The sequence below is a fragment of the Rousettus aegyptiacus genome, unplaced genomic scaffold (assembly GCF_014176215.1).
Source record: "Rousettus aegyptiacus isolate mRouAeg1 unplaced genomic scaffold, mRouAeg1.p scaffold_m13_p_1, whole genome shotgun sequence".
Taxonomy (NCBI): Eukaryota; Metazoa; Chordata; class Mammalia; order Chiroptera; family Pteropodidae; genus Rousettus; species Rousettus aegyptiacus.
In genome coordinates this window covers 160,901,543-160,915,613 of record NW_023416284.1, presented here as the reverse complement: position 1 = coordinate 160,915,613, position 14,071 = coordinate 160,901,543, and the positions used below count along the sequence as shown (strand labels likewise).

The 14,071-nt window shown below is 34.3% G+C and overlaps 1 protein-coding gene across 4 annotated transcripts in view; it reads right to left on the bottom strand.

The window, feature by feature from the left end:
* LOC107502318 overlaps positions 1-14,071 on the bottom strand; it is a 211,604-nt gene that overhangs the window by 47,786 nt on the left and 149,747 nt on the right. Inside the window, exons 6-7 of one of the 4 annotated variants that reach the window (XM_036221784.1) lie at positions 6,576-6,674; positions 1,040-2,124 (exon numbers count right to left, since the gene is read on the bottom strand). The exons of the other annotated variants lie outside the window; for them this stretch is intronic. Of the exons in view, the coding sequence (XP_036077677.1) occupies positions 2,011-2,124; positions 6,576-6,674 (213 nt within the window). The 3' untranslated portion in view covers positions 1,040-2,010. Of the gene's footprint in view, positions 1-1,039; positions 2,125-6,575; positions 6,675-14,071 lie in introns of those variants that run through there. 4 annotated transcript variants of the gene reach the window in all.

Below are 14,071 nucleotides of genomic sequence, written 5' to 3'. Positions count from 1 at the left end.
AAAGATTAAGTAATGCTTAGCGATTTACCAATAATATTTATAGGAAAACATTATGTTAATTAAGTCTCCTCGTGGCCTTAATGTTTCTGAATGTCCATTAAAATTGAAGTTCTTCTATGTTCATTTCTAGGCTCCCTCATCTTTTCCATCTACAGTAGTTCCCCCTTATCTGTGGCTCCTTTTTCTGCAGTTTCAGTTACCCATGGTCCACCATAGTCTGAAAATATCAAATGAAAATTCTAGAAATAAATAATTTGTAAGTTTTAAATTGTGTGCCATTCTGAATAATGTGATGAAATCTCAATCCCACCCAGGATGTGAAGCATCCCTTTGTCCAGATTATCACTCTCCACCTGAAAGTTACTCCATAGGCCTCTTGATTATCAGATCAACTGTGGTGGTAACACAGTGCTTGTGTTCAAGTAATCCTTATTTTACTTAATAATGGCCCCAAAGTGAAAGAGTAGTGATGCTGGCAATTCAGATATGCCGAAGACAAACTGTAAAGTACTTCCTTTAAGTAGAAAGGTGAACGTTCTCAACTACTAAGGAAAAAACAAAATTGTATGCTGACGTTGCTGAAATCTATGGTAATAATGAATCTCTCATCCATGAAATTGTGAAGAAGGAGAAAAAAATGGTGCTAGTTTTGTTATTGTATCTCAAACTGCAAAGTAATGGCCACAGTGTCTGGTAAATTCTTAGTTAAGGTGGAAAGACATTAAATTTGTGGGTGGAAATGATAACATGACAATGGTTCAATGATCTTCCTTCTGACATATTATTAGAAGGCCAAGAGTAGGCTAACACTACATCACAGTGTCTACATCATCCACCTCACTTCATCTCATCACATAGGTATTGTTTCTCATACCATCATCATAAAAAAGAAGGGTAAGTACAGTACAATAAGATACTTTTAGAGACCACATTCACATAACTTTTATTACAGTATATCATTATAATTGTTCTATTTTATTATTAGTGATTTTTGTTAATCTCTTACTTTACTAATTTATGAATTAAATTTTACCATAGGTATGTATGCATAGGAAAAAACACAGTATACATAAGGTTTGGTATTATCCATGGTTTCAGCCATCCACTGGGGGTCTTGGAAAGAATCCCTCATGGATAAGGGAGGAAGGACTATTGTATATTATCTCTCTGGACAATCTGATACTTCTAGATGACCTATATACTGATGACTTCAACTATGTAGTTCCAGTCCAGTTTTCATCTAGAATACAAAGTACATATCTCCAATTATCTAACTGCTCTTGGATATCCTACAGATACCTTGATCCTGAACTCATCATTTACTCCCAAAAGTCTGATTATCTCCATTTCTTGAAAATTTCCTCAATGGAACTGCATAATTAATCCATCAATAGTCTAAACCATGAGAGAAAAATATTGCCTCCGCTATAACCCACACACCCACTCAGTCAGGTCCTACTTATTCTACCTCTTAAGTGTTTTTTTAGTCTTTCCCTCTGTGTATAATACCAATGCCTTCCCTAGTTTTGGCCACTAATCTCTACCTAGATTCCTTGAATAGTCTCATAACTGGTCTCACTGACTCTAGTCTGCCCCTTCTACTTTCTCTGCACTCGAGTCAGGATGATTTTTCCAAACTCTGTGATATATAATAACAGAAAGGAGAGTACAAAAAGTGGGATTAGTGCTTACTGAGAAGCAACAGAGGAGTGTGTTTGATTTTTATAGATTTATGCAGTCATTTCAGTGTAATTATCAGGAGATTCACTGAAGGTTCTTCTTATAACTGCTAGTAAAGTTGAGAAAGGTGGTGATGTTGGAGATGATGATAATGAAGATGTAACAAAAAATATGACTGGTAGGTTATTAACTCATGTGAGCAGACCAGTGAGGAAGAAAATAAATTGAGATGCAGTGGGGTTAAGCTCATAAAAATCAATTTATCTTTAGGGCTGGCCCCAGAATGTGTGGGGAAGTCAGAACAAATCTGTGTCCAAACACAAGCAATATTCATGCAGATGTCAGTACTCCAGGAATCCTGACCTTCTGGTGGGTGACTGGAATAGCAGAGAGAGAGACAGGCGCAGGTGAGGACAGCATTCTTACACTGGGTGTCTGATAGATCTGGAAAAGAAGTAATTCCAGTGGAAATTTAAAAAGTAGGTAGAGACTTCAGGGTCATATCAAAGCGGCTTGCACCTAGATTTTTTTAATCAACCATACAGATGAACAATGCCGATTTCAAGTCATATGTCAATAGTAACCAGTGTAATTTTGGCATCTAGAAAAAAATGACTGAAATGTCCTCTGAATAGCTATATTGCTCAAAAGCCAGTGAAAGAAAAAGTAAAAAAAAATATAAAGTCACACCAAAAGATAACTTTAGGCATCGGTTCTCAAAATGTGGTTCCCAGACCCCTAAGCTTCTGGAGACCCTGTGAAGGGGGTCTGCAATGTAAAAATATCTCCATTACATTATTGGTGGGATTTGCTTTTTACACTGTGTTGACATACCCATGGTGCAAAAGCAACAGGTTTAAAACCTCTTGTGCTTTAGCATAACTCAAGGGTAAGTGGCCTCAAACTATATCTGTAGTGATTACATCCTGGCTCATGCACTTGCAGTTTTACTTAAAAACAGTTTTGATAAAACAGTAAAAATATTAACGTTATTAAATCTCAGTCTTTAAGTGTATATATACATATATATTTAATAATATGTGTGATACAATGGAAGTATGCATGAAGCACTTCTGCTAACATATGATGGTTGTCTTGAAGAAGAGCACTTTGTGATTTTTCTGAGTTAGAGCTGAACTGCTTTTTTTCATAGAACATGATTTCCATTTAAAAAATTACTGAGACAAACTATAGTTATTCACACTTGGGTATTTGTCAGCCATTTCCTCAAAACTAAATTGAAGAGATTCTATTACTTCAGGTTTTGATACATGATAAAATAAGAGTAAAAGTGAAAATTGGGACTTTAGTAAACTTAACTATGTCACTTTGAGTGTGACGGCTTCCTCATTCATTAATACTTTTGATGAACTTGGTGCTGATAAATGTGAAATGCATATTTTAATATATAACAATATTTTATATATTATAAAATATATATTTTATATGTGTGTATGTGTTATATATATGTGTATATATATTAAATATATATATATTTATATGTGTGTATATATATGTATATAATGAGATGTGTCAACATTTGTAAGGTCTGCATAACTCAGTAAACTAATAATATGTCCAAAAGGATATATGTGTGATTCTGCACAATAAAAGATACAGTCAAAATACAGGATGGACCAGTAGATTTTAAAGTAAGAGTATGAAAGTTCATTGATATGGCTTAAGGTTCTACACAGTAACTAACTTTTAAGAAATTACCACTTGTTGATTTTTCATAGAGTATTGGAAAAGAATATTCACGACTATCTGAAAAGCTATTAAAATACCCCTCCCTTTTCCAACTACATATTTTTGTGAGAATAGATTTTCTGTATAGACTCTTTTATACTCTTGTTTGTTTTTTGTTTTCGATATTTTGGTTTGTTTGTTGTAAATGCAAACATTTTAATCCAAGGACAAAACAATAACATACAAAATATCTTAGAAAGAAAATTTAAAAATCCATCATCAAGTTCAAACTCAAGTTTAAGATCTTGGTGACTGGATCTGTGAAAATTCTAGCAATGTGAACGCTGGGTAGAAAATTCAAGCAGCCAATGCTTTCAGACGTTTCTAGAATGAGAACTCAGGAGGCTTGTCAAGGCAACATCAAATGATGAACACAGAAACTGATCAAGCATGTTAACAAGCTGAATTTTTACTATAAAAAATGAGTACTTTTTTTTAACTTTATGAATTTAGTTATAACAAGACACTGGTCAACAAAAACAAAAATGTAAAACATATAAATGAATAACAAATGTGTACAAAAGTCCTTTTTATATTCAGAAAGAAGCCATAACATATAATTTAAAAAATACATATGTATAAATACAGAAATTTGCTACAGTGTAAAACAATGTCACCTTTCTTACTAAATTTGTAGTTTGGGAGATATATTTTTCATAAAGATATGTTATTTGTATGTAATAGATTTTTATGGTTATTTTAAATGAATCAATTGAGAACATGTTTTTCATTTCTTAGTTTTAATGTCTGATATCAATAGATATAATAGCAATAGATATAACCCACATAAACAAAAGCTCTTTGGGCTTCTCAATAACTTTTAAGATTCTAAAGGGCTATTAAGGCAAAAAATTTAAACTCATGAAGGCTAATCAACATGGTTGGCAACAGGCTGTAGAATGGCTTAATTTGAACAAAATGAATGAATTTGAACAAAATGAAGGTAGAAGCCTGAGGAGGTACTGTTGAAAAATCAAAAATAGTCCTCACAATTAAGCAAAATTGGTAGAAAATGCCTCATCTGCTCATCTTTTTGGTACCCTTTCAGGGAAGTTAAAGAATGTGCCAGAGCTCTCAGTTCGTTTACGTGGGGAGAACTCACTCTCTCTCTTACAGGCAAAAAAATTTTGATTTTGCCAGTACTGCCTATAAGGTGGGAGAGTGGAAGGTGTATGTGAAATTATACAAGAAGTATTCTTTTCAAATCTTCAGGGCCAAGAGTAGAGTGGAGAGGCAACAATCCAAGAGGGTAATATTTAAAGCACAGAGATGTAAAATATACTTTCTAAATGCAGTGATACTGTGTAGTGTTCTATATCATTAAATTATAATTGCCTGGAGAAAAAATTTAAATGTGTCATTTACAACAGTTACCAAAATGAGTGAAGGCGACCCTTTTATTTTCATTCTATTTACATTGTGTATATAAATAATACTTTTTAGAGAAATTTTCAGAAATTATAGCAATCTCTCAAACCAGATGGCCAATATTACTGTCACTACTTCAATTTCATATGTTTAAATGTTAGGCAGAATGTTTGCGTGAATCTGCAATAAATCTAAGAAAACAATTCAAGATTGACGATCAGCCCAATTTATATTCTATTTGGCTCATTTTTCAGCTCACGCACATTAACAGGTATGATGTGACTATGAATTTACTGAAGCACAAGTTGAAACCTGGGATTTGTGTTGTAATTGTGTGAATTAACAGGCTCACCAAAACTTGTACCGACTGAAACTCAGAGATCCTTCTTTCCAAGCATATTGAGTATTTGATGTACCTACTTTCAAGCTTCTGCAAAGATATTCCTAGCCTATGAATGTAGTGCTTCCCATGCAAGTAAAAATAACAGTAAGATTGCCTTCTTCAGAATAATTATAACCCGTTATAATAACCTAGAAACCCAAGATATCAAAAACCTTATGAGATCATATATTTGGTCATCTCCTATTAGACACCATCATTGTAAGGGTGACCTTAGCAGTCTCTCATTTGTCTCTTAGTTTTCCCACGGGGCTTATTCTTCAGAAGTGCTCGTGTTATGCTTTGTTTTAGACTATCCTGCTTTTGATTTTTAATACCCATTTCCATGCTTATTTTCTATGGGTTCTAGGTTCCAGTGCTTTTCAGATTATTTGACAGTTAAGTAGAATATTACATTTTAGAATCTAAGGGAACAAAATTCTTACTCTTTTGAAGAATGATTAAGAACAAAGAAACAAATTTTCAGGTCATTTAAATATATATATATACTTTCAGTGGCATTAGGTTCCCCTAGATAAAGCATTCTTGTTTTTATTCATATTAATTTCTGAAAGAGACTAAAATATCTCAAAAATTTTTCCAAAAATGTTATCCTTTACATTCAACTTAAGCATTCATTGCCAACTACAAAGCTCACAAAGTTTATTTTACAAGAATAAGCTCTGAATGAATAAACATATGTATCAAAGCAATTATGTATTATTTAGCCATTTAGCCTACATATGGGTTTTTATCTTCCCTGCTTTGGCTCAGTTGCCTATATTAAAAACAATGAAATGTGAAAAGAAAATAGAGAGTTTCAATTGGTGTACTGTTATGATTCTATCCAATGAGTCACTGATGAGTAGCCTTGATTTACCTTTTATTTCTATTCTATTATCTTCCACAAATCTTTGACATTAGCAAAACTTCTTTCTATAAATTATTCTTTATGAAAGCCTTCTTTATACATGTTTTATAAGATCATGTTGAGTCTCCTGGAGTTCTAAGAGCTGCTGTGTCTACCAGCAAAAATCCTTTTCACCAGCTGAATAACCTGAGGCTGGAAGACAGAGTACGTGATACATGGCAACATGTTTATCTGTGAGCTCTTGGCTTCAACATCTTGGGGAATTTTACATGAGAAAATACTTCAAAGTTGTGTTGCCCTCTGGCAGAGGTCCAGTTCTAGTTGTTTTCAAAGCATAAAAATGTTTCCCATCTGTTAAACAATTACTGAGCACTCTCCATATTCCATCCAGGCTTTTGGCTAAACTTCAGGGAAAGAAATATGAATAACATAAACATAGTCCTTGATCTCAATAGGTTCATAGTCTAATAGACAAATACACACTGAAGATAATTCAACATAGGTTACGAATATTAAGCATTCACTCACATGGAGAACTCCCGATGCAGGCACTATGTTAATGATGATAGCAGAAGGAAACTCAGAGGTAAGGCCCTTAGTCCAACTGGAGGGCTCAGAGGTGATTTCCTGAAAGAAGTCATATTTGAATTGTTGACACACAGCTGAAGGGCAAGGGCATTCTGGGTAATAAAGAACAGAATCAAAAGCAGAGTAGTATGAAATGTCATGGACAATACAGGAATCTATGCTATTTGCTATTTCTAAAACATTAAATGCTAGAGTTAGGGAAATGATCAATTAGATTGGAGTTCTGTGAAGGGAAAGAAAGATGGGCTAGAAATTATCAAAAAGTATCCATCTTCTCATGAGCCTCTTGATTAGAAGCAACTTAGAAAAGCTGAAGCCATTTTCTCAGCAAAGAATTATAAACTCATTAGGTTAACATACTATTGTACTGAATTTGGGTAAGAGCTTCTGATCATGTGGTATAGACAGAAAAAAGAGGTTAGATTTATAACACAGAAATAAACAGGAAGGTTAATTTGACTGAAGAACTGAATTTTTTTCAGACACACAACACATATTCACACACACACACACACACACACACACACACTAACTCTAGGATAACACTTATTTTTATTAGCTAAAAAACATTTACTTAATACACAGGGTGTCTAAAGCCACTGCCCAGGTCATGATTACCGTGAAAGTGAGTAAAAACAGTCTAATCAGTTTCAATCAGATTCCTGCTCAATTTAGTGCCATATATTCTTCCTAGCTTCTACAATTTCTAGGACTGGAGACACTTTTACTATATGTTTCTGTAGGAGGATTAAAGAGGAGATGGTGTTGTCTCTATATCGCCCATTTTTTTCTGATCCCTTTCTAGCTGTCTCTCAAAGGACTGGAAGAAAATCTCTTCTGTGATGTGAATTGCATACGAACTATTCACAGTTGACCACATCCGCTGGGCAAGACTCACCAATCCCAAGGAATGTACAAACTCAGGTTCCAAAACACAGGCTGACTGATCATTCTGGCCATCTAAATTGGGAACTAATTAAATGTTTTAACTGGAAGTCTCCTCACTGCAGCAGAACAGAGTCATTTTGAAGCAAACACCTCAATGAAACACTTCTTTGGGAAAATCCAGTTCAACTACAAGAAACAACTGCTTCTGGTTGGCAGAACAATCTATTCCTACTTGATTCCCCACCCCAATGCATACACACAGGGTCAACATCACTTATGCTGAGAAGTGTAACCACAGAGAAAAAGTGACATTATAACTCAGAGATGTCAAAGTCATCAGAAACAGTTTGTTCTTACCTATGTAGGATTTCAATCCAGTCCACTGGGGCTGATGAAAGATTATATAAATTATTTACATAAAGGAGCTTTTAGAGGATCACTTAAACACATTGGGTATTGTTTGAATGCATAAGAGGAGGTTAAGTTATTCATTTCATTTCCATTAGTAATTATATGTTAGTTGAAGAATTCTCCTGCTTGGCAATCCCTTAAAGAGGTATAATAATCTGAGGCAACTGAGCTCTAATTCTCTCCAAGAATTTATAGCCCAGGCTTCTTGAGAGAGGCAGCTGGAATTATTAGATTACCCTATGTGGATATAAGAAGAGTCAGACCATAAACCCTAAGGCCAAAAAGAGGAAGTTGCCAAGTGTCTTGAGGTGAGAAATCTCCACTTGGACTTGTAGCCTAAGCTTCTTTAGAAAATCAGAATCCTTTAGCACCACAGTCTCATGCGTTATTATGGGGTATCATCCCACTCAATTGTTTTGGATACAAAAATTAGTATTAAACATGAAAACAGCTACAATGAATATACAAATAAGACTTCAAGTTGTTAAGCAGCTGTCCCTGGGCAAGAACTGTCTAGATTGAAGATTGCCATCAAAGTTGAGTAACTTGAATACTTAATGAGTCAAATATTGTGCAAGCTAATGGTGCATAGATATGAAAAAAGAACACACACACACATAAAATAGGGCAGACATATAAAAAGGTAACTTCGATACAGTAAGGTTAAGTTCCAAGATAGAGATAAATGTAGTGACATAGAAGCTACTCTAAAGGTAGGGGCTCAGAAAGAAATTCTGAAAAGAAATCCGGCCTAAACTAAATTTTGCCCAATGAGTAGGAGTTGGTCAAATTAAGAAGAACTGGGATGGGTATTCCAGGTAGAGGGAGCAAAATAACCAAAATAATGTGCATTGTTTTACTGTAAGCAGTTTGATGTTACTGCACTACACATGGAGAAATGAAGGTTGGTAGGTAATGAGAAGAGAGAACTCAGTAAAGACAAATATCCATATTTTCTGAGGTAAAAAAAAAAGAAACTCCCTTGAAAATCAGAAAAGACCAATTTTAAATATGGTCAAAATATTTTTACAAGCATTTAACAAAACTGAATATCTGAATATCCAAGAAACTTGTGAATATTTGATTATCTCATTGGTAATCATGGAAACCAAACAAATTTTTATGATAAAGAACTTGGACTTTCCCTCTAGGTAATCATAAGCCATTGAATAATTCTGACAGGAAAACAAACAAACAAACAATTGAAATAGATCCACAGAGGATCCAGATATTGATATAGCAGTTTATATTAAAATATAATGGGCTGAGAATAGCCCTAATATTCTTGGAAAAGAAAATAAAGTTGCAGGATTTACTTTACCAGATCTTAAGACTAGTATAAAGCAACAATAATAAGGACAAAGTGTAATGATAGACAAATAGACCAATGGAACAGACTAGAGTCCAAAAATGAACATACATATATAGATACTATAGTTTCGATAAAGGTGACCCTGCCAAGCAGAGGGCAATGTACCATCTCTCAGTAAATGGTGCTGAGTCATCTGGATATGAATATATGAAAAAAAAAAAAAAAACTTACTCTTATCTTGCATCACAAAGATCAATTCTAGGTATATTATAGAGATAAATGTGAAAGGATAAACATTAAAGCTTCTAGAAGAAAACAAAATATTTTTATTACTTTGGGGCAGGTGAAGTTTTCTTAAACAAGATTCATAAACCACCAGTCTTAAAGGAAACAATTGATAAATTGGATTACATTAAAATCAGAAATTTTTGTTTATCAAAGGCTATTAAGAGAGTGAAAGGGCAGATATATATGTGATTTGCATCCTATCAATATCTATCCATCTCACAAAACCATACTCAAAATATACAAAGAACTCTTACAAATTAGAAAAAAAGGATGGTGAGCTCAATTTTTAAAACAGATAGATACATTCCAAAAATGGGTATATGAATACCCCAGAAACATGAATATTTGGTTAGTAATCGGGGAAATTACAAAATAAAACCATGGTGAGAGCATTACACATCCACTAGACAAAACAAAAAGATTGACTATACCAAACAGGCAAGATTATAGAACAACTGGTGCTTTCAAACTCTGACGGCAGGAGCACAAATTGATGCAATCACTTTGGAGGACTCTTTGGTAATAATCACCAAAAATGGATAGAAGTGTACTCTGTGGTCTAATAATTTCACTACTAGGCATTTATTTGATTAATATAAATGTATAATATCTTCACCAAAATAAACATTCAGGGCATCATTATTTGTAATAGTCCCAGACTAGAAATTGCTCAAATGCCTACTAACAGTAGAATGGATAAATAAATCATGATATATTCATATAACAGACTACCATAAAATAAGAATGAATATTCCATAACTATATGCAAGCATATGCATGAATTTCACCAATATCATGTTAGAGGAATGAAGCTACACCAATAAAAAATAAGTATATTCCACGTGATATATAGTTTTCACAAACTATAAAGCACGTTGTTAGAAATTAGGATAATAATTAGCCTTAGGGGAAGTAGTGACTAGAAGGTGACACAAAGAGAGGCTTTTCAGGGTGTTGATAATATTCTGCTTTTGATCCGAATGGTGGTTATACAGATATATTCAGTTGATGAAAACCACTTGTGCATTTATGGTATGTGTACCAGTCTGTATGTTCTGTTTATTTTAACTTCAACATAAAAGCTAAAAAGTATCTGTCAGTCAGGCAGGTAAAGTAAATGAAAGAATCAAGTTGAGTGTCAGAGTACCGACTATACTTCTTGCTATGGCTTCTTCTTAATATCATATATTAATGAAAATTATATGAAAACACAAAAATATACCCTTCAAGTGAATTGGTTAAGGATATAACATTACTATTTAGAACTAAGAAAAAAGTAGAAAACTGGCAGAAAATAAATAGCAGAAGATGTGACCTGCTAAGAAGAATACTGCTGGGCCCAAGTAGGCTTTAATCAATGAGCTCCCACTCATAGTTGTAGGATATCAGCCCACTGCATTTTTCTGAAGGAATTATGAGCTTCGAAGAACCACCTTTGGGAACTATGTACAGAACAAATTCAAATTTTCACATGCAGGATTTTTTGTCAATTATTTACAATCTGCTTCAAAACTCTGAATATATGTTAGTTTATACCCAAATGATTTTGTTTTCTAGCTGAACTTCCATCTTCAGAATTATCTGTATATTCTATAGGCAAAGTTACCACTATACCTTAGACCTCTTGCAGAAATACTGTAGCCCAGAATTCCAAAATACTACATATTTCAGCGTAGGTTGGCCAGTTTTATTCTTTTAAAAATTTATTTTTTTTAAATTAAATTGATGGGGGTAACATTAGTTAATAAAATCATATAGGTTTCAAGTGTACAATTCAATAATATGCCATATGTATATTTTATTGTGTGTTTACCATCCAAAGTTAAATTTCCATCATTCACATTCTTCTTCCTTAAAAAAAAAAAAAAAAAAAAATAGGTTTTTGTTTACCGCTATCCTTTCAGGGACTCTGTCAACTTTCTTCAAATTAGCATCTCCATCATGGATTGTTACTTTCAAGGTCCTTCCACTGCTGCTATTGCTTTTCAGCAATTTCCGGTGTGGCTGAATCTTTGTATGATGCTTCATATAACCACAAATAATTTCTTCACTTTTCCAGTTTTTGCATGACTTCCTTCAGAGTATGACAGCTGCTTAGAGTTAGCCTACATCCTTCTTCTTATTCTAGAAGACAGTAGAACTAAGCTAAAGCAGATACAATCAAGGACAATGTACTTTTTGCAACCCGAGGCTGAGAGTGGAGTTTTTTTTTAAACGTATCATGCATAAGTAATTTCGACAGAGCCCTTGAATAAAGCCTTTTTGAAGTTTAGTAAATAAACCAAGCACTTGCATGGGAACTCTCTTAGTCTTTTCCTCTCAGTGGTTACTTGAGATGAAACATTTAGGAAGCTAAAGAACACGTCAATATGTAATCTCATGATTAACTAAATATTTGGTTCTCTGGTTACTGTCACAGAGGGTGACACTAAAAAGGGAAGGAAATTAACTAGTGCCAAGGCAGCTGGACTTGGAATGGGCTATATGGAGCTACCAAAGAAGCCCCATCAGGAGCTCTGAAGGCCAAAGAGGAGAAAGTTAAGTGTCTCATTCATTGACAGAAGAAAGCACCAAGACTTGATTGCTTGGGGAAGAGTGTTCAGCAAATTGTAAACACTTCTTGAAATGGCAAGACCACACAAAGTACCCGAAACAGGATACTAGGCTTGTTTAAAGAGTGTGTCTGTGTGTCCTTGGCTCTTCGCTCTCCAAGGCTGACATTGTGTCTGTGCTATTGTCCGCTTCACTAAAACCAGAACTGAGAGAGCTGAGGTAAGCCATTGACCCAAGTGTTTCCTCGGCTCCTGAGGAATGTTTACTGAGGTGGGGTGTTTTTCAAAGCCTTTAATAAGAAGTACACCACGTCCTCCGTACCTTTATTTTTCTAAATGTGTGAGGAGGACACACCGTTTTTGCTTTTTACCAGCATTCCAAAACATTCTTGTCGTTGTGAATTTCATGGCATCCTCTGAGGGTGAACAACAAGACCAGATCTTTGCTCTACAATATTACATTCAGGTTTTCCAAATAAGAGAAACCTGACTCTACAGACGTCTCAAAACTAAGGCCCATTAAAGGTATAAAATTTTTTGAAAAAGGCAGTGAGAGTAATATTCATGTTTGCCTTTAGAACTTTAAGACAGAAACAAAAAAACTGTTTTATTTAATATCCTCTTCAGATAATTTCAATCCATCCTGATATTAATGACAATAATTTAACCAGGCCACAAAACACTGTGCCAATAAACAAGCTTTTAGGTTTAATGATATAAATATGTGTTTTCTCAACACAAGCACTGAAACTTTACTATTTTTACATGATGCTTCACCCTCTTTGACACAGATGTTTCTTCCTTGAAGAACAACTAGCCTAGTTTGAGGCTTTTATTGTCTGCTGAATAAAACAATATGGAGTCAAAATGGGTCAAAGACCTAGATATAAGACCAGAAACAACAAACTGAATAGAAGAAAACATAGATACTAAACTCATGGACCTTGAATTTAGAGAGAATTTTATGACTTTGACCTCAAAGACAAGGAAAGTAAAAGCAAAAGCAAAAACAAAAACAAAACAACAACAAAAAGCAAACCAACTAATGCGACTATGTCAAACTAAAAAGCTTCTGTGTAGCAAAAGAAACCATCAACAAGAAAAAGAGGCAACCAACTGAATGAAATAAGATATTTGCAAACAATCCTTCCGATAAGAAGCTAATATCCAAAATATGCAAAGAATTTATATCTCAACAATAAAAAAAAAGAATTTAAATTAAAAAATGGGCAAAGGACCTGAATTGACACCTCTCCCAAGAAGACATACAAATGGCCAACAGACATATGAAAAGATGCTCAACTTCACTAGCTATTAGAGAAATGCAAATCAAAACCACAATGAGATACCACTTCATACCTAGAATGGCTGTCATCAACAAGACAAGTAATAAGTGTTGGAGAGGTTGTGAAGGAAAGGAAATCCTTATACACTGCTGGTGGGAATGTAAATTGGTACAGATGCTGTGGAAAATTGTATGGAAGTTTCTCAAAAAAATAAGAATAGAATTACCATATGACCCAGAAATCCCTCTTCTGGGTATTTATCCCCAAAATTTGAAACCATTTATCCATAAAGATATATGCACCCCCATGTTCACTGAAGCTTTATTCACGGTAGCCAAGACATGGAAACAACAGAAGTGTCCTTCGATAGATGACTGGATAAAGAAGATGTGGTATATATTTATAATGGAATATTACTCAGCCATAAGAAGGGATGAAATACTGCCATTTCCAACAACATGGATAAATCTTGAAATTATCGTGCTAAGTGAAATGAGTCAGATAGAAAAAGTTGAGAACTATACGATTTCTCTTATATGAGGGATACAAATCTGAAAGCAACAAATGAACAAGGCAAACAGAGACTCATGGACACAGAAACAATTTAGTAGTTACCAGAGGGAAGTGGGGTCGAGGGAGGTAGTAGATAAGGGTAGATGGGGTCAAATATATGGTGACGGAAGAAAATTTAACTTTTGG